Source organism: Peromyscus leucopus, chromosome 13 (assembly GCF_004664715.2).
Source record: "Peromyscus leucopus breed LL Stock chromosome 13, UCI_PerLeu_2.1, whole genome shotgun sequence".
Lineage (NCBI taxonomy): Eukaryota > Metazoa > Chordata > Mammalia > Rodentia > Cricetidae > Peromyscus > Peromyscus leucopus.
Window position 1 is genome coordinate 48,688,234 of NC_051074.1, and position 21,426 is coordinate 48,709,659.

The 21,426-nt window shown below is 42.2% G+C and overlaps 1 protein-coding gene across 1 annotated transcript in view; it reads right to left on the reverse strand.

Moving 5' to 3' along the window:
* Adam23 (ADAM metallopeptidase domain 23) overlaps nt 1-21,426 on the reverse strand; it is a 147,971-nt gene that overhangs the window by 51,759 nt on the left and 74,786 nt on the right. Inside the window, 6 exon segments of the mRNA XM_028886680.2 lie at nt 1,350-1,415; nt 3,567-3,640; nt 4,423-4,495; nt 8,301-8,364; nt 9,823-9,905; nt 20,986-21,049. Coding sequence (XP_028742513.1) covers nt 1,350-1,415; nt 3,567-3,640; nt 4,423-4,495; nt 8,301-8,364; nt 9,823-9,905; nt 20,986-21,049 — 424 coding nt within the window.

Consider the following 21,426-nt stretch of genomic DNA (forward strand, 5'->3'; position numbering starts at 1 on the left):
CTAACAATAGCAAAATAATCGCTGGCCTAATGAGTTTGGAGGTCGAGGCAAGGGTGAGTCCAGACACAAAAGGCTCCCGAGGATCACTCAGTCACACCCTTTCCTGGCTTCAGTGAACGGTCTCACTTCACTAGCCTGAAATCAGCCACCAGGGGAACAGCTAAACGCTGGAGATGAGCCGATGTTTAAAAAGAGTCTCTGAAAATTGACCAGTACGCGGGTAGCACCGGGCACAGGAGCATGCAGCCCAGGTCACAAGATGCTCGGATCCTGGAAACAGAAATGGCTGAGCGGAGAAGGGTTGTGAGAGGCTCGAATGGAGAGGGATGGCTTCTGTCCATGTTTCTCTCCAGTGCTACTGGAGTGAGACATATTCTACTTCCACAGGGGTAACACCGGGTTATGTATATTGTCCATGTTTAGTATACTATAGCACTGATTTAAAATGGTCTCTTTAGATAGACCTTTCATGTGTTTGTTAATTTGGTTGCTTGTTGCTAGGGATGGAACCCAGAGCCTCATGAACACACACACACACACACACACACACACACACACACACACACACACTTTCCATGCCTTTGTTCTGTGTATATATATACATAGTTTTATATGTATACATATACATATATATATATAAACTAATGGAATATTGTATATACATACACATAAAATAATAGACTAAAATAATGAATCAGTGACCAAACACACAGATGTGAAAAGTAGACAGTAAGAATTTTAAACATGGACAAGTGAAAAATATCATATTGGTAAATCTACCCATTATAATCTCTATTTAAAAGACAAATTTGGAGCTGTAAAATTAGTTACTGTCTCTTGCTCATCTAGAAACACAGTGCTCAGAATCACCAAGTGATTGTGTCTAACTGTCGGTACTTCATTAAGCTACAAACAATAGTTAACGTGAAAGGCGTTTCTTGTTTAACAAGCTATTGGCATGTGTGGTGGTCTGAATGAGAACGGCCCCCATAGGCTCATCTATTTGAATGATTGGTCCCTAGTTGGAGGAGCCGTTTTGGGAAGGATTAGGAAGTGCAGGCTTGTTGGAGGAGACGTGTCACTGGAGGTCGGCTTTGATGTTTTAAAAGCCAATGCCAGCCCCCCACCCCGCCCCCACCTCCTGCTTGTTGATCAAATGTAAGCTCTCAGCTACTGTTCCAGCACCATGCCTGCCCGTCACACTACCCTCGGGGACGATCATGGACTCACCCTCTGAAACGATAAGCAAGTCCCCAATTAAATGCTTTCTTTCATAAGTTGCCTTGGTCGTGGTGATTCTTCATGGCAATCAAACAGTCACTAAGACACCATCGATTCTGTATTCTTACCGTCTTGTGATCATTAACGATCATAAGCTCCAAATACTTCATTTCTTCAAACACACCACGTGATGGCTAAAGAAAAAAGAAATGCATGGTCAGAACAGTGATTGACATAAAGCATCTCTATTTCTCAGTCAAGTGACAGGTAAGCCTTGAACTTCAGGACTCTTCCTTGCCTATACTATAAACACCCAAAGAGAAGCCTGGTGAGGCAATTGTTCATACATGACTATAAAGTGTTGATGAACAAGCTGGAGAGACAGCTCAGCAGGTAAGAGCACTGGCTGCTCTTCCAGGGGACCCGGGTTCAATTCCCAGCACCCAATATGGCAGCTCACATCTGTCTGTAACTCCAGTTCTAAGAGATCTGATACTGTCTTCCGGCCTCCTTTGGTACTTACTACATGCATGTGATGCATAGACATATATGGAGCTGAAACATTCATGCAAATAAAAAAAAATTTTTAAAAAGTGTTGATGAACAAACAAGAATTTAGAAAAAAACAACTTCACTATCTCTGCTCACCAAAATGGGAAATAGGTCATGTTGTTTCTGTGTGGGTTTTTACTCTGTAAAATTAGAGGAAATGCACAGCAGAGTAGCTAAAAAAATAAGCAAATTTCCCTTTTTATGGCATTAGACGATAAAATATTCATATTTACTTAAAATGTCAAAGGAAATTTACATCATTTCATGAGAATATTGGACATCTCTGAAATAGGAGTCAGAGTGGTCAACAAGAATTAACTGATTGGAATAGAAGTCTAGGAACAGTGTGCCAATTTCCAGCTACTAACAGGAAAAAAGGCTGACGGTAACAATTTAGGAATAAAGACTATTGAACTCCTCGTTCACATTTATTTCTTTTCATAATTGAAAAATTAATAATGACGGTTCTTTTTCTTTGTGTACACAATAACAGAACAGTCTGGAGTAGACTGGGGTAGAAGAAAAGCTGTGTAAGCCAAGTGCATCTTCAAGAGTAAGCAAAGGGTTCTAAATAAGTGAGCGTAAAAATTGTATTCGTGATCACCATCATACCAATATACACTATGCAAGAAGATGATTCAAACTTGAACTAACTGGTAGATCACTGGGGGGTCGAATTAATTTAACACAAAAAAAATACACTCAACTAAGTATTATCTAAAATGTGTAATTTGTGCTATAATTACTCATTAAGTTATCTAGTGAATTACTATGTAACCTATAAGCTGTAGAATTAATTCTTGGTTACATGGCATTCACCATGTAATTACTAAACAGTCCCAATCACTGCAGCCTTCTAATCTACTACAAAAAGACTATGAACACATTTAGTTACAACCTCCCTACGTAGTTATCAGTGCACAGAAGACATACAACAGTTACCAGACTTATGTAGCCACTGCCTATCACCAATAGAGAAACGACATCCCGTCATTCCGTTCTGAAAAACTCATCCAGCTTTCAAATTCGGTTGAACGGAGTTTTTTGTTTTCATTTGGAAGAAATACAAATAAACTTGATTAGCCAATATTTCAAAACCCAACTCTCCCTAAATTTTTATTTTTATTTTTTTATTTTTTTATTTTTTTGGTTTTTCGAGACAGGGTTTCTCTGTGTAGCTTTGTGCCTTTCCTGGAGCTCACTTGGTAGCCCAGGCTGGCCTCGAACTCACAGAGATCCGCCTGGCTCTGCCTCCTGAGTGCTGGGATTAAAGGCGTGCGCCACCAACGCCCGGCTGTCTCCCTAAATTTTTAACAGAAATGTTTTATATGACATTGTATAAGCCATATGATCTCGAAAGCTGTTGTGTACTCGTTTGTTTGTTTGTTTGTATGGTGAGTACATGCAGAAGTCATAGGTTAACTACTGGAATCAATCTTCTCCTTCCACCAGTCGGTCCCCAGGATGGAACTCTGGTCATCAAGCTCATTTAGCTGTCTCACCAGCCCTACTGTGCTTTTCAATAGGAAAAAAAAAAAAACGCACTCCAATTTTCATAAGAAAAACACATAGAGGTAAAACAGCCCATGGTTACACGACATCAGGGTTCACAGGACACTCTAATCAGCTGAATCATTAATAGGGAGAGGAGACTAAAATAACATTGTGCCAGGGATGCTGGAGAGATGGAGGCTTCTTTGTGCTGCTTCTGCTCTGAAGAGGAACATTTAGATAGTGCGGGAGCAGACTCCCAAGGGTAAAGGGTAAAGCCCGTGGCCCAAGGCCACACTCACATTCACGGCTCTCTTCCTTCTCCTCAGCCACTGTAACTCAGGTAGCAAAGGCCACCGGTCACTGCCATCTGTGCCTGTGTAAGAGGAAAATGAACATCAAATGGGTTTCGACAGCGTTCCGCTGAGAATAGTCTTCAAATATTACACGAAGGCACGGTGCCATTAATAATAAATGTCATCACAAAGCCAAAATAGCCTTCAGTGAAACAGTGCATTGATTGTTCAACATTTCACACTCACAAAGACAGTTCAAAAGCTATTTTCCTCTCCTCGTGAAAAATGTGAGGTGTCCAAGGTTGATTAGACGGTGGTGGTGGTCTGACCTACAACCGTTTAACAATCTCGTGAGAACTCTACTCAGTGTGCCCAGTTTATTTTAGAATTTAAAATGATATGTGGCATAAGGTTTTGTATAAATTATGAAAGACCCTGGGCATGAGGATATAGGGATACTACTATCACATGCCCCGAGGAAATCCAAAGAAGCCTTTGCCCACATTAGCATGCTACAGACGCTCCGGGGCAGGGTGTATGGGAGAAGCCACGCAGAATGGCCGGGGAATAGCAAACACGGAAGTCTGCCTGGCCCTGAAGTAATCATTCATTTACATTTGCCACACTCAGGTTCCCAGCCCAGCTTCACACCAGAGATTCATTTGTCGCCGCCGCCACCGCCACTGAAACCGCTCTCCAGGCCTCGTCCCACGCCAGGCTCAGCTGGGACTCCACTCCTCACCCACGCTGCTGACCCCAGCTCTCAAACCAATTTCCCTTCCCAACAAGCCTGCACGACCCCAGCGGGTCTGTCAAGTCACCGTCCCCACCGCATATCACGGCTATTTTAATTAAAACTTACTGAGATTCTTCATCTGCTTAGAATATTGTCCTGCCAAGGTTTTCTGGATTATGTGTGGCCGGCCTGTGCTTCTCTGAAACAGAAACAATTGTAGGAAATGAAAAAAAAAAAAAAAAACAAGTAAGACATGAAGACACTCTGCATCCAGGTCAATGTAATGCTTTCTCTCACACCCTTCCTAACGTGGGGGCGTCAGCCATCAGAAGGAAAAGGACATGCCTCGTTGAATCTTTAATTTTAACAAAAGCAGCGCCCTTCCACTGGCCAGCTTTAGATCAAAGCACAGTTTTGTCCGCTGCTTTTAAATCTCAGCTTCTTTCAAAGCCCCAAGCGGGGAATGCGGAAGAAAGGAACAGAGCACCCACCAGCATGAGAAAACGTTGGTGCTTTAGTAACTTTTAAAACACACATTTCGAAAAGATGAAACAGCAAATTTCCCTACCAACTTGTAAATGATTTAAAAAAAAATTATGACATCCACAGTTAATTACCGCTGCAAGGCAGAACGGTCTCACACGCCACTGGTAACACAGTTTGGGAAAGATTTTAATAATATCCATAAGCAACCTTGGAAATACTCCTATCCTCTGGCCTGGAAATGACACTGACGCCTTACATTATTAGAAGTGGGAGTAGCATCGGAAGAGGAGTACTTAGTGTCTGTCAATCAGCACTGGCGTGTGTATTGTCCAATTTATCCCCAACAAGAAGCACACATGTGGTCTGTATTCTAGCCCTGCCCTAGTGTGCTTTCTGTTGCCATGGTAAAACACTGACCAAAACCAACCTGAGAAGGAAGGGGTTTATTCCAGCTGGCGGGCTACAGTCCACCATGGAAGAAAGTAAGAGCAGGAGCTGAAACCAGAACCTGGAGGCAGGCAGGCACTGAAGCAGAGCCCATGGAGGAGTGCTGCTTACTGGCTTGATTCCTCTGGCTTGCTCAGCTACCTTTTGCCTACAGCCCAGGGATAACCTACTTCACCCCACCTGCGTAGGGGTAGTACCGCCCACAGTGCGCTTGGCCATCCTACAAAAATTATCAATCAAGAAAATGTTCCAGCCGGGTGGTGGTGGCGGCGGCAGTGGCGCACGCCTTTAATCCCAGCACTCAGGAGGCAGAGCCAGGTGGATCTCTGTGAGTTTGAAGCCAGCCTGGACTACAGAGTGAGTTCCAGGACAGGCTCCAAAACTACACAGAGAAACCCTGTCTCAAAAAACAAACAAACAAAAAAAAATGTCCCACAGCATGCCCACAGGCCATTGTGATGGAGAAGGTTCTTCAGCTGTGCTTCCCGTTTCTTAGGTATGTCAAGTTGACAGCCAAGTTCAACCATCACATTTCTGTTTAACAAATACAGATACCAAGACTCAGAAAAATACATTATTGGGTTAAGTTGTGCCATGAAATGATCCAATCAACTTATTTAAAATATATATATGGAAATGTCTAATTAAAAATTTGTAAGAATATTTGCTAAAAGGTGGTGAGAAATTATCTTTGGGGGTGGTATGGTGGATAATTACTATTTAGTTAAGTGTTTGTTTTGCTTTTCAAGTTGTCTAATATATTACTAGACTTGGGCACAGCATTGATAATCGAACCCAGAGTCTCATGCATACTAAGCAAGTTCTGTGCCACTAAACAATCCCTAGCCAGTTTTGTTTTGTTTTTTCGTTTGGTGTTGTTTTGTGTGTTGTTTTGTTTGTTTGTTTGTTTGTTTGTTTTTAACTGTGAGACAAGGTCTCACTAAGTTTCTCAGACTGGCCTTGAACTGAAGTTCCCTCGGCTTCAGTCTCCTGAGTAGCTGGGATTAAAGACCTACACCACCACACCCAGCTAACACATTAGTTTTGCAACAATAAAAACAGCTATTAAAAAGGCCCTTCTTATTACATTTGATAGAAAACAATAATTAAGAATATTGCTATTTACTTTCTATTTGCAACAGAATGTGAATTCTCACTGGAACTATCCTGTCCGTACTTTGGACTTGCTGGGAAGTATGCTAAGATTAATACTACTAATAATGGGGACATTCTAGTCAGCTCCCTATTCTGGTAACATAAAAAGACACCTAGTGTAGTCAAGTTCACCTCTGGATCTGCAACACGATTTTTACAACTAATTTCAAGTTTCAAGCTCTGCTCCTTTGCCCCCACCTACAGTGAAAATGAGAACAAATCATTTTGCGAACAAAAGGGAGGCTGTAGGAGGCAGGCAGGGAACAGAAGATAATAAGCACAGAACCATCAGCCCCAAGCAGTCTAATTACAGCTATAAGGATGAAGCGCCGATTCTTTAAACATTTTGATAATAAGAGTTTACATGTATATAAACCCTTTTAGCAGTTCAGCAGACACTGCAGCACATTGATGAATTCACACAGTCTGCAAAGAACCTGTCCTATTACGATGCACTGGAAATTACCCCATTTTTACATTCTTAAAAATGTAAAAGCTTGGAGAGCTATTTTGGACTTATTGTTGCTTTCTTTTGGGGGTTTCTTTGGTGAGGGCGGTAAGAGAGCAGTTAACGCCAAAAGTCAGGTACTTCGCTGAAGGGCTGACAGTTTTGCTGTAGCATGGTTATCTGAATGTTCAGGGAACAGGGAGAGTATTTATTCATCAGAACATCTTAATCTAGGTAGGGTAAACTGTCATCACTGTCTAGAAGACTTTAAAGTTATTCACCAAAACTCCATACAGGCTTGTTCAGATATCAGCTTGTACAATTTAATGGCTTTTCTGTCTCAAATTTGAAAGGCTATCCCATAGTCATATGTGTACACACACACACACACACACACACACACACAAACACAAGAAGACAAATGTTGCCCCCCCCCCTTTTTTTTGTCAAAAACCTAGATGTTGGGATTTGGAGAGATTTCTCAGCAGTTAAGAGCTCTGGTTACCCTTGCAGAGGACACAGGTTCAGTCCAACCCAGCACCCACATGGCTTATAACCATCTGTAACTCCACTTCTCAGGGCTCTGATGACCTCTGCTCACCTCCTCAAGCACTGTACACACACAGAACACTCAGACATACTAAATAAATAGACAGACAGATAGACAGGTAGATGGTAGATAAATTTTTAAACACCTCACACACACACACACACACACACACACACACACACATGTTTTTCAAGACAGGGTTTCTCTGTGTAGTCTTGGTGCCTGTCCTGGATCTCGCTCTGTAGACCAGGCTGGCCTGGAACTCACAGAGCCTCCAGAGTGTTGGGATTAAAGGCGTGTGCCACCACCGCTCAGCCCATGTGTGATCTCTTACTCATCTTTTGCATCTCCATTTGTGAGTCTCGGGACATCATTTTTATCATGAACGTAAAATGTAGTAAGCCCTAAATATAATATTGATGACTATACATTAGACATTAAAGCTGGTTACACTGCCAATGAACAGCATGGCAGCAACACAGGATTTCTGATTATGGCTGTTGGCCTGTACAGGATAAAACACTGCCTTCTTCTCCATCTCAAAACTGTGTGTTGTATCATGTAGTCATTGCTTAGACCACAGGTTTCCACCCTAAATATTTCTAGCAACAGAAAGTAAGTATATTCTTACACAATTATCTAAAGAAGACACTGGAGATGCAAGCTTATCTAATGGAGTCCAGACCATTAGTGCAAAAACAAAGGTCCTCCTTGTTCTCTCCAAAGATCAGAAAGAATGGGCTTGCTTCAGAATACCTAGGTATGATACCTCTGATCGGCCACCAAGGGCACCAGGGCCTAGCCTTGTGCCATTCTGAGTCTGAAATCACATAACATGGATAAACGCTCTTTGATGTGCCTTGTCTTCATATACTGGAAAAGCCAAACACCATAAGGAAATTGATGCCACAGACCCACCTCATCATGAGTCAGCTCCAGAGGCTCTATCATATACACGAAGGTGTCGTCCTCAAACATGCCACTGTAACACAAGACACCGAGAGAAGAGTCAGCAAGTATGGCCAACGGTGAGAACTGGGAAGTGGGCATCTCAACAGTGTCATTAAAGAGTGTCTTGGAGCAAATGTCTTCATATGGTCCCAGATAAGCTCCCAGTTGCTGCATGGGACCCTGCTATGGTCTCAGCACTCCAAGGACTCTACTAGGCAGCCCACAAGCTCCAAAAGTGCCCCCAGAACATACAAACTCTACATGACATAAATCATTTTTTAAAATAAACCAAAGACATCAGTGATCTGGATAAGATTTCTCACATCGTGTGGGGAGGTAGGGGATCATTTATTCCAGAACCATTTGCAAGTAGTATAAAATTTTTTGTTATGCAAATTATGTATCACCTACAAGAAAGCTGACCACTCCATCATCTAAGAATATTCAAAAACCATCTCTGATTCTGAAGAGTTTGGTAGAAGTATCGTTACACCTGTAAATTGTGGGTGCCTATTAACTGCTATGCCATAGAAGCCACATTTAACCTAGGGAGATATGAGTTTTGTTTTGTTTTTTTAAAGAAAGTTTGAAAAGGGCTTTAAGACCCTTTCTTCGTTTCATGGCTAAAGTGAAATCTTCATCTGAGGCACCACTTGATCTGGATCTAAAACGTGTTTATGCACAGTTTCAAAGAGTCTGCTTCGGGACAATGCATGAATTCCTCCTAGCACCCCATCCTTCTGTGGCTGATGCCTAGTTAGACTTAGATCTAATCCTACTGATACGACCTTTGACATAGACCTGCAGGTGCTGCATCAACTGGACTGTGTAACTCTGTCAGCTCCCTGCTAGGGTTTGGGTCTTATATGCACCCACAGATCCACTACTAAGGATCTGTTTTCATGCCAGAGTGGTGCCTCTGGGAGGTGGTGGAATCATCACGAGGTAACCATCACGAGCCTTGTAAGAAGTCTTTAGCTCATGTCATGGGGGGAGGAGGGGACGGGCAGAGAGGCAGTAGGGAGGAATGTCTTGCGGGGTATTGTGGGACTTTATTCTCCTTCTCACCCCTCTCTTTCCCTACTCATATGTTGAGCAGTCTTGTTGTACTGCACACATGCAATCCTCAATGATGTGGTTCCTCACAAATGGCCCAAAGTCATGAGGTCAACCCATCATGGATTCCAACCTCCAAAGCCTGAGCTAAAACAACCCTTTTCTCTTTATGAGTTGATCATCTCCATAGCATCAACCAAAATGGGAATTACTGATCTATGTAATCATTTGTTTAATTTCTTGCTTTCTACAAAATCAGGTGTTATAGAAGTGGAGACTTGAGCTCCCTGGAAGTACTTTGTATCTAATCCCCAACACATCGCTGACATAGAAAAGTCACTAAGATGAAATATCTGAAAAATAAAAACCAGAAAGAGTGAGTAGACATGAGCAAGCCTGGAGGTCAGGAGGCCCCAAGAAGATCCCCACATACTGGAGTCCATTGCATGTCGACAGAGCCACCCTGGAGTCTTTGACGCCTCGGATGCTTCCGTGGTAGTAACAGTGCTCTCCGCCCTACAAAACAAAGAATGTCTTATTGATCGTGTCTTGATAACTCTGCTTCTGATAGTTCTGCAGAGAAAGGCCATCAAGGATGAGAGTGCTTCTGCCAGAGAAACTCCTACTATTCCAAGTCAGAAACAGGGTTGGGCAAGCGTTAAACATAACAATTTTCATGTATTTAATAGAGGAGAAAGGGACTTAATAGAGAATAAACCAATGTAAGTGACAAAGTTGACTTGCATTTCTTAAGCATGCATTATATAGCAGTTACAAACAGATGTAGTTACACAGCAGTTTCCTCTCTCCTTTTCACACCACAACTCGCCAGATGTTTCTTCTTCTGTTTATACACATTTAAAAAAGAATCTTTATACTGCTATAATCTGATTTACCCCACTTGAAAAATTATCTTCCTAAGGTACTTTCAACATTATCAAAATAGAAACATAAACATCAAGCCAACCACAAACCCTTTATCTACAATGGTGGTACTACTTCCAAGATAGGCTAGGGCAATCATGGCACAAAGCACGTGGGAGTAACCAACCAATAACTGATTTTATTTAAAACCCACTCCACAAGATGGAACCTGTACCTGACACTGCTTGGGTGATCAAGAACCTGAGACTAGATAGCCCAGAGACCTGGGATAAAACCAAATAGTACTGGTCCAAAAAAATGTAGTAATAAAATAACTCTTAATGATATTCTGCTATACTCAGATAGATCAGTGCCTTGTTCAGCCATCATCAAAAAAGCTTCTTCCTGCAGTACACGGGAACAAATATAGAGACCTAGAGCCAGACATCATGCAAAGAGTGAGCAACCTTGGAACACTCAACCCTAAAGGGGATGTTTCCATCAAATCCCTCCCCTCAGAGCTCAGGGAACACCATGGAAGAGAAGGAGGAAGAAATTTAAGAGCCAGGAGGATGGAGGAACACCAAGAAAACAAGGCCCTTTAAACCAACATGAGCAAGGCTCCAATGAACTCACAGAAACTGAAGCAGCATGCACAGGGCCCGCACAGGTCTGCACCAGGTCCTCTGCACTTCCAGTGTAGTGTTTTTTAATGGGATTCCTGAGTGTGTGAAGGAGTGGATCTCTGATTCTCATGCCTTCTCTTGGGCTCTGTTCCTTCTGTTGATTGTCTCGTCCAACTTCGATGGGGTAGGTTTTGTTTTATCTTATTGTATCTTGTTTTGTTATAGTTTTTAAAAAGGAATGAATGAGTGAATGCATGAATGAATGAAAATGAATACCTCGCCACAAGGGGAATGGTTAACCACTAAATTGTAGTTTATACTTGCTGAGAGAGGGAAAACCAATTTTCTCCAACGAAGGGACACTGGGTGGATCAACCACTCCAGGGCAGGCCTCCTGTTCAAGAGTAGTTGACCAACATATAACAGACTCCACCATTTTTTGTGTGATTTTACCTGGTTACAGTTTGTTGTTGTTTTCCTTTTGAGTGGTGTTCTATTCTGTCTTGTTTTGAGGGAGTTTTGTTGTTATATTTGGTGCATGTTTTGTTTTTGAGAAAGAGCTTAGAGTTTAGTGGGAGGAGCAGAGGATCTGCAAGGACTTGAGGGAGGGAAAGAATATGATTGGATATATTTAAATTTAAAAAATTGTTTTAAATAATAAAAAAGAAATCATAAACAAAAAGTATATAGTCATCTCACTTGTATTATATATCAATAAAATTAAGGTTAAAATAAAAAAATAAGTAAGAAAGTATCTCCCTAATACAGACTCATGAAACCCCTTCTCATCTCAATCCGTTTCAATATACACTGCCCGTCTTGGGTTAAGCTGCTAGCTGCTGTTCATATTATGACTCTGGAAATGTCTTCAGAGCTGTGCTACAGTTTCATTACATTTTCTATTTGTCTACATTTTTAATTTGAGGGGACATTTGTTTCATTGTTTGCATCTTTGTTTTATATGTAACTAGCATCCTCCATCCTCTGAGAGTAATCTAAAACTCCTCGTATTTCAGCTAATGTATCTGTCAGTGTAGCATGCTCAATTTGTTCCTGGAGACACTCTGGGGTTGCCCTTCAGCCCCGTGCTTCAATACAGCCCATTGTTTTCTGGGTCCCACGAAGAGGTACCATTCAGGACTTCTTTGTGACACTGCTGTGCAATCTTTGTCTGTCTTCTGCATTGGACCCTAAATTCCATGTCTCCCTCACTTATAGTCACCACCGTCACCCCCATTTTAGAGGCACAGTGTCTGCTACTTCATTGAAAAATATTTACGACAGAGAAGTTTAGTGAGCATGCATGAGGATTAACCTCTCATTGTCAGCCTTCACAGTAGAGCCACAAGTTGGCTGAGAAATGCCAAACTGAATGTTACTTCCTCCTGGCACTTCAGAGACCTATACTGTCTTCTAGTTTCTGATGCTGCTGATTCAAAGACAACTCCAGCATTAGGCATTGTTTCTCTTTTAAGAGGACTTCAGGGACTCCTATTCAGCTCCATGTCCATGAAGTCTTTGTGATGTGCCTTCCTATAGATGCTGCATCTTCATCACATGAAGACACCTAGGCAGGTGTTTCCATCTGGGAAGCGGTCTTTTATTATTTCTTTGCTCATTTCTTCTCCAAGCTCTTTCATAAACTGAGCTACTTCAGCCATCTGGAGACGGGGTGGTCACCTGGCTATATGGGTAAGGAGCAACTGGGGATGGGCGTTCGTTATTCTCCAAGTACACGTTCCAACCCACCGCCACCATTCCAGATGCCACCGATTCCTGGGCCTTTCTGGATTTAATAACACGAGTTGGCTTGCTGCTTGTGGCCTCCTCACAAAAGAAATTAACGGAGCAGGTAAAATTCAAGCCTAAGAGAGTAGTGACTGACCTACCTGCGGCCCATCTCCTGAAACCACATGGACATTTCCTACTGCTGTCTCCACTTGGCTTTGTCCTAGTGGATTTATTTCCTTTATGAATGGGTTATCAGGAAGGTATATGACATATCACATATTGTAAGTGCTCTATATGTGGGTTGCTTCTCTGTTCTCAAATAGCAAAGTTACTTATAAATATTGACTTGTATATAGCATGTCAACTTCTATTTGTGTATTTAACACTGCGACCTATAATGACAAAGGGGTTCACACATCTCAGCAACCTGAGAACCCAGGTCAATATATAGCAACTACATTTCAAACTCTTCACATGGTTCTAAAATATACATGTAAATATATAACATATAATATATATTATACACATAGATACATAGATACAGTAATTGTAAATTATATCAAAGTTGTTTTTTAGCACTTTGTGTCTCAAAAGTAAAAGCTATCTTAAGCCAACTGGTTGTAAGAAGTGCATAGAAAACAGTCATATTTACTTGGCCTTCTCAAGAATAACTATTTTCAGATTTTCCTTTAAGATATTTCTATTTTCCCCATAAAATATTGCCAGCTCTTCTTAGATGTAAGTTCCACCCACTTGCACTAATGAGTGGAAGTTGACTCTCTAATTGTTATATTGAATTAAGGTGGGAAACTCTACTTGACCATGTGTTATTGAGTTCTCTGACCCTTAAGTGAAACTGGAGATAACACATCCCTGGTGTTAACACAATATTCAGTCTTAATATCTTAAGTGAACAGTTATATTAAGCATTATGAGTAGTTTGATGATTTCCGTTTTAGTGTTTCTATTGGAATATTTTCTGAGATTATTGTTAAATTTATAGAAAGTCTTTTTCTTTAAGTACTGTTGAAAAATATCACTTGGCAATCTGCAGATCCATGTTGCTGCTATAGTTGGCCAGGACAGAAAGGCCGCATGTGAGGGATTTTACTCCCTGTGACACACAGCAATCAGCTCCAGGGAGACTTCGCTGAGAATCTGCCATCTTGAGTAATCACTATCAGACTGTGACCACAATCTTCATGTACAGATTGGGAGACTGGCAACGTCTCGTAACGGCTCTGCCAAAATAGCAAAAAGACCCCAGCTGATGTCACATCTTGCTGCAGAACAATCTTTTTCTACACTATAAATATGTATTACTCTCATTGGTTAATAAAAAGCTGACATGCCAGTAGCTGGGCAGAAAGTTAGGCAAGAAAGTCAAACTGAGAATGATGGGAAGGAGGGCGGGGTCAGGAGACACCAGCCAGTTGACCAGGAAGCAAGACATGCTAGAGGACAGGTAAAGCCATGAGCCACGAGCCACATGGCAATACTATAGATTAATAGAAATGGGTTAATTTGAATGTAAGAGTTCGCTACTAACAAGCCTGAGTTATCGGCCAATCATTTATAATTCAGTCTCTGAGTCGGTTATTTGGGACCGGGCGGTTGGGATAGGAAATGTCCATTTACAACATCTTCAGGACCTCCTATTTACATTCCTTCTTCCAGGTAAGAAAGCCTCAGATCACTCAAGAGGGCTAGTCAGCGCCGACCTGAGAGTGGGCACAGAGTTGGGATTATGCAAGCAACAGCAAGGGCTAAGTCAACATGTGTCTTCACTGAGGTCAACATTTTCAGATCCAAAACTGTTCATCTGTTAGTTAGATTACAAAACGGATCCTCTGATAAGCAGAGCTTGTTAGCAGTCAGAGGAAATGAAAATTCCTAGGAAGTGCACTGCTGACTTTCTCAGCCATGTATTCCACACAGCCAAGGACTCCAAGAGCTAAGTCATGTTCACATGATAACTCCCTTCTGCAGAAGGTTAGCAAGCTCAGAATTCCACTGGAGACTCCTTTACTGTTTTGTTACTGTTCACTAGTTTAGGGGTGGCTGTTTGTTTTTAGTTTTGCTTGCTTGAGGGCTCGTTTATCTGCCTGTTCTTCAGTGTGTGTGTGTGTGTGTGTGTGTGTGTGTGTGTGTGTGTGTTTGTCTGTCTGTGTGTTGTGTTGTGTTGTGCTGTGTTGTGTTGTGTTGTTAGGGACTGAAGCTAGGACCTTGCACATGCTGAACAAGCCCTCTATCACTGAGCTACACTCCCAACCCATGTGATTCTCATCTTTTAAAACCTTTCCTTGCCAGGCGGTGGTGGCACACGCCTTTAATCCTAGCATTCCAGAGGCAGAGGCAAGCTAATCTCTGTGAGTTCAAGGCCAGCCTGGTCTACAAAGCAGTTCCAGGACAGCCAGGACAGTTACACAGAGAAACTTTGTCTTGGAAAAAAAAAAACCTAATTAATAAATAAAGAAAACATTTCCTAATCAGAAATGAGTAGAAAAAGCAACCTAATGATTCAAGCAATAATAACTTGGAAGTGAAAAAAGTAAATCTATTCTATGACTTCATTGCTGTATTAACAGGCATTATTTAATTCCACTCACTTTAATAAAAAGAAACATCTCTACTCTCCCAGTAACCCACTCAAATAACAGTGACATAAAAAGCCACATAAGCCCACAAGGACAGAGGATAGAGAAAAAGAACTGGAAGTGGAGGGGGGGGGTGCCTGTGGATGTGCAGGAGATGGACAGCAGATTGGTGGGAATGACCCTCTTGGATTTAAGGGTTTGGGGTGAAACCAAAGGAAGCAAGCCAACAATTACTTTTTAAAAATTTTCCAACCTTTGTGTCTGTTTAATTATCTCAACCACTTCAGCAACATTCAATCTGACAGTGCTTATGAGCTTCTCGGCCCAAAAAACCACAGTAGGACATCAGATGCCTTCTTCTACGGTTCTCCACCTATTGCCTTGAGACAGGGTCTCTCACTGAACCAGAAGTCTGCTGTTTTTAGCTAGGCTGGCTGGCCAAGGAGCTCTCAGGATATGCCTGACTCCATTCTCCAATGTTGGAGTTGCGACCATACATAGACATGCCTGGTTTTTTACATGATCATTGAGGATAAACACCCTCTACATTTGTAGACAAGTCCCCTTGTCCCACCATGCCATCTTCATGGTCCCATGGACATACGTTTTAACGCACTTGGAAACGCACCTAAGATCATCAGAGAAACGCAAAGTTAAACTACAGTGAGCTTTAACTCACACTTACCAGAATGGCTAATTTAAAAAAAAAAAAAGGCAAGGAATATATGGTGTGGGGAAAAAGAAACATTTGTAGACTATTGGTAGAACTACAGATTGGCATGGCCAGTTCAAGAATGAAGATTCATCAAAAAACAGAAAGGAACTCTAAGTCTCAAAGAGACAGCTGCACTGTGTGTTCATCTCAGCATCATTCCCATTGCCAAGCTGGAGAAACTGATGGATGCATGAACGGAGGAATGTGTCCACGATGGAATATCACCCAGCCGTGGAAGGAGGGAAATCCTGCAACCTGGTGGGACACTGCACTAAGTGGAATACTCCAGCAAAGAAAGACAAATGCTGCTCCGACCCTCAGAGGCAACATGAGAGAGAGTCAGCTCACGGAGTCAGAGGGTAGAACAGTGGTTGACAGAGGGGAAATCCCATTGGGCAAATGAAGAGATGTCGGTCAAAGCACACAAAGCTTCAACTGTGTGAGTGGAATAGACTGTGGAGACATAAAGTGCCACACAGTGACTACAGAAACTACAATGTATCCTTAAAATCTGCTCTGAGGTAGATTTTAAATGTTCTCACTAACAAAAATAACTACAGGAAGTACAGGATGTGTTCATCAGCGTCAATATGCTGATCATCCCCCCAGTGTACACATGTCAAAGCATGACATTTGGCACAACCCAGCTATATAATATTCTTATGTATAAAATCCAAGTTGCACACCTTAAATACACAATTTGCATTTTTCAATTATACTTCAATAAAGCAGGGAAAAAAGAAACCACTCACAAAGGACCGCATATTATAGGATTCCATTTATGTTCCAAATAGGCAATTTATAGAGACAGAAAAGTAGATTAGCGGTTACCTATGATGGGAAGGAGAGCCGCTAGGGAATGGCTGCTAATAGATAAGACGTTTCTTTGTGGGGTGATGAAAAATGTTTTAAAATTAGATTATGTTAATGGATGCATAATTTTGCAAATATAGTAAAAACAATTTAATTGCGTACTTTACAGTATATAAATTATGCCCCCAATAAACCTGTTTAAACCAAAGAAAACATAAATAAGTTGTCTTTTAAATGAGTAAAATGAGATCAACAAAGTTGCTTTATTGTATATTGTGTTGCACTCCGTGCAAGGAGTAGTGGGAAGGAATTGTAATAAAAATCTGCTTGGCTGGGCACACCAAAGAAGCTGCTCCATGTGCATTAGCAAGCATCTACCTGGCACCTAGACCATGAACTTGATAGTGTGTGTATGTGTGTGTGTGTGTGTGTGTGTGTGTGTGTGTGTGTGTGTGTGTGTTTCTGGTTCCGATATTTACTTCTCTATTCAGCCCATTTTTATTCAGGAGAAGTAAGGGACATTAACCTCACCTAGGAATGGGAATGAGGGACTGTTTTTGGTACAGGGAGATAGAAAGACTGTAACAGTGCACTCAGAGTATCCATGCATCAGGATTTTCATACCAAGTCCCAAAATATTATCAGTATCCACATCGATATTTTACCTCAAGGCCCTCATAGGCTGTTTATGATTCCAGGCTTCTCTAGTCAAATAACAGTACACAATGGGTGAGAGGAATGACTGTGTCCATACTTTCCTTTGTCTAATCAGTAAGGTATCTTGGATACTTTTAATTAGGTATGTATGGGAAGTGGGATGGGGTGGTGATGTTTTATTTGTGCACCCCAATAAAGCTTATCTGGGGGTCAGAAGAATAGGACAAGCCATATCCAACCTCACCTCACCAACTCCTCAACCAATCCTGTTTCTTCAGACTGAAAGCCTCTGAGTCCTCACCCCTGAGGGTCTCAGCTGAACTGCTGCAAAAAAAGCCTCTAAGTTCCTGGTCCTTGTGCCTTATATACCTTTCTGCTTCCTGTCATCTCTTCCTGGGATTAAAGGCGTATGTGCTTCCCAAGCAAAGACGTGAGATCTTAAGTTCTGGGATTAAAGGTGTGTGCCACCATGCCTGGTTCTTTTTCCAGTGTGGCCTTGAACTCACAGAGATCCAGACTGATCTTTGCCTCCCAAGTGATAGGATTAAAGGCCTCTATGTCTAATCTAGTTGCTGGCTCTGGCTTCTGACCCTCAGGTAAGTTTATTAGGGTGCACAATATATTGGGGGACACAATATATCACCACAGGATGGGAAACGTGCATGTGAATGTAGAATCCAGAAAAGGACATTTGGCTTCCCTGGAGTTAAAAGTTACAAAGCAGTAGTGAGGCATCCAACCCAGGTGCTGGGAACCAAACTTGGATCCTCTGCATGAGCAGTACAAACTCTTAACCACTGAGCCATCTCTCCAGCCCACAGAGGAGCTTACATAATGGGTAGAAACCCTGCCACTCCTACACATTAACCTCCCTTTCTGGTGTGCCTCCCAAAAGCTTTCTTAAATATCACAGAAGCCAATCTTCATAAAATTCACCTTTAAAATGCTTTTAAAAGTATCTGTATAACTGGAACGTGAATTTAGGCAAAATTATGTATAATTTCAGAAGTAAAAAGTGTCATTATGACCAAAAGTCATAAAATACAACTCTTTGATCCAGAGAGCCTTATTCTTAAAATGACTCCTTCAGCAATTACAGTGTGTTTAGCCTGCACCTGGGAAGTTTTTCCTTTGGACGATCATGAGGGAAGGCTAGAAGCAAACTAAACATCTATGGCTTAGTATTTTTAAATAAATAATAACAAATAAGTTAGAAGAACATTATGCAGTTTTTTAAAATAATGATCCAATAAAAATATAGGTTTCATGCATTGTTATCATTAGATTTTTGCAAATCCTGCACAGAATGTATGTGGCTTCTTCTTGGGACTTAAGGATGTGTGTGTGTGTGTGTGTGTGTGTGTGTGTGTGTGTGTGTGTGTACTTGTAAAAACCATTATAGCACCATTAGGATGTTATTATTAATCCATTATCTATGGACACGCTAATTTGGGTAAATGAGCTGTTAAAGGAAACAGGTCATAAATGAAAAAAAAGAGGTGGACACAAAGTCAAACTACAGTGGACATAGCTTCTTTTGCCAGAGTTGATGTAGCTTTTGCTTTAAATATGTTACAACCACGGGAGGTTTGGAATATCTTATTAATAAAAAGTCCTCATTCGCAGTACCTCAAATGAACTCTATATATGCCAATTAGCTATTGTACTTCTAAAAAAAAAAAAAAAAAAAAAAAAAAAAGCATGAGCTTCTTGAGAGAAGTTTGGGTCAGGTTACTGAGGCTGCAAAGGTGTCCCATTTGCTGAGTCTGAAAAGTCCTTGTGCCATCTCCTCCAGGTTCATGAGTCAGCACGGACTGGAGCAGAGGGCTGGAGCAGCTGCCAGCAGCAGGGCTCTGCACAAACGCCAGCAAGTGCCGTTCCCCCGCTTCAGTGGGCCACGCTGGTCCCCTGTCATGGCCTTAGTCTCGTGGGATTCGAAACTCCCAGATGCAGCTGGAGGGCAGAGCTGACAGTGTAAGAGCCACACACGTGGAAGTCCCTGGACAGTGGAAACAGCTCAAAGGCCAAAGGACATTGCAAATGTGCCCTGTGCTAATTAGACAGACCTAAGACCTGAGACGCGCCACGGCCATGGGCAGTGTTTCTAATTACGGCCACCCATAAGTGTGTGCTGAGAGGACCCGGCCTGGGAATCCCAGGTCTCCCCGCTTCACAGCTCCGCGGGTCTGCACATGAAAGGTGCCGCCACTATGCTGGCATTGATGACCCATCTGCAAAATACATATTCTATGTCCCACCCTCCCACCCCTGACCCATTGCTTGTTTCTTGCTTGCTCCTCAATTCCTGCGGTTTACATGGGCACTACTGAGCCTCGGTGGCACCGGGACAGCCACTACAAGTCATAATTTCTTCTCTGTACCCAATTGCATGGGTTTTCTGCCTGACTCGGGGAAATCACTGTAAGGTGCGCACTACCCGGTTAGCGCATACTACCTGGTAAATCTCTCTCCTGCTTTCGTTCAACCCCATTTGCTCTTTATCGGTCCTTCACGGTCAGAAGAAAAGATCACCGCTACCTGAAGCATTCCAGGTGCCCCGTTACCTTTAGGTTACAGCCTGTGGTGGCCCTGAGCAGGTTTGTTGCCTTCTATCTGCCTTTGTGTCTTTCGGTTTACCACAGGAATAAGAACACCCACCTCATGGACCTGTTGTGATGGTTACGTGGGGGCGGGCTGGGGCTAGGACCGGCTCAGAGGTAGAGCGTTGCCTAGCATGCCCAAGGTCCTGAGTGTGGTCCCCCCCCCTCCCCAGCCCCGGGCAAGAAAAATTAAATAAAATAATGAAATAAAGCTGGGCATGAGAGTGTGTGCCTATAATCTCAGCATTCAGGAGATTAAGGTAAGTGAACCTCGAGTTTGAGGCCAACCTGGGCTACAACAGCCTCAAAAAGAGGGGAGAAAAAGAAGATCAGCCCCCTCGATCTCATTTTCCCACCTGTCTTCGCCCTTGGTCATCAGTCGCTGGCACTAAACCGTCCCTGTAAGAGTTCAGTCTTTTAATTCTGATTCCATGGCCGTGAAAGCCTGGCTGAGCATCCCTAATCAAAAGTCTCCACCGAGCGCCAGCATTGCAGCGGTCGTGGAAAATTCCATACCACAAAACTGTTTCATAAACAAAATTATCGAAAAGGTACAAAATTACCTTAGCTGTGTGTCTCCGGAGTAGATGAAGCATAAATGAATTTTGTGTTTAAGCTAGAACCCATCTCCAAACATTATTTTGCATACGCGAATATTTAAAAAAAAAAAAAAGCCAAAAGACTTCCGGTCCCAAGTACTTTAGAAAAGGGATACCTTAATGCTATTTACGGTGCTGGTATGGAACAGTGACGCTCATCTGATCATTTAATAAGGAAATGAATGTAAAATCAAAACAATAAAATTCCCTTAGGGTCCTGAGCCTACAGAATCTAATGTTGCCTCGGCATTTTAAGTTCTTGTGAATTCTTCCTCAGTAAATCAGGTCCCTGGCTGGGTGGTCTTATTGACAGACCTCAGAACAAGGCAGTGTGCTGATCAGTTCTCTGATGGATATACTTTGTGCTGCAGGAGGTCTGGCCACTGTACTATACCTTGGAGTACATCGGTTTCCCGTTTTCATAGTGAATCTCCACGTAGTCGGAAGACAGCAAACCACTGCAAAGGAAAGAAGACAGAGTGATTTCTGAATCCAGATGCTAGAGCTTTAAAAAACAGCTCAATTAATGGCTGAGAGGAGCCTGGAAACCTCAGGCCTGCCGTCGGGGCAAAGCAGGCTGTGGCCAGGTCTCAACACAACAGCCAGCAAAACAGAAAAACAAAGAAATGCTTCCATCTACTGAGAAAGACAAAACACAGGCCATTTAAGGGAAACCTTTAGATTCAGCACCTGGTGGACCTGTCCATCAAAGCTACCCAACTAAGCTGCATGTAAAAGACAAGCCCTATTAAACACACACGATTATGCTCTAATGGAATTTTTTTTTTTAAGTGTGGGTCACTAGGGAGGAAGACAGAAACGAACCGGCAAGCAT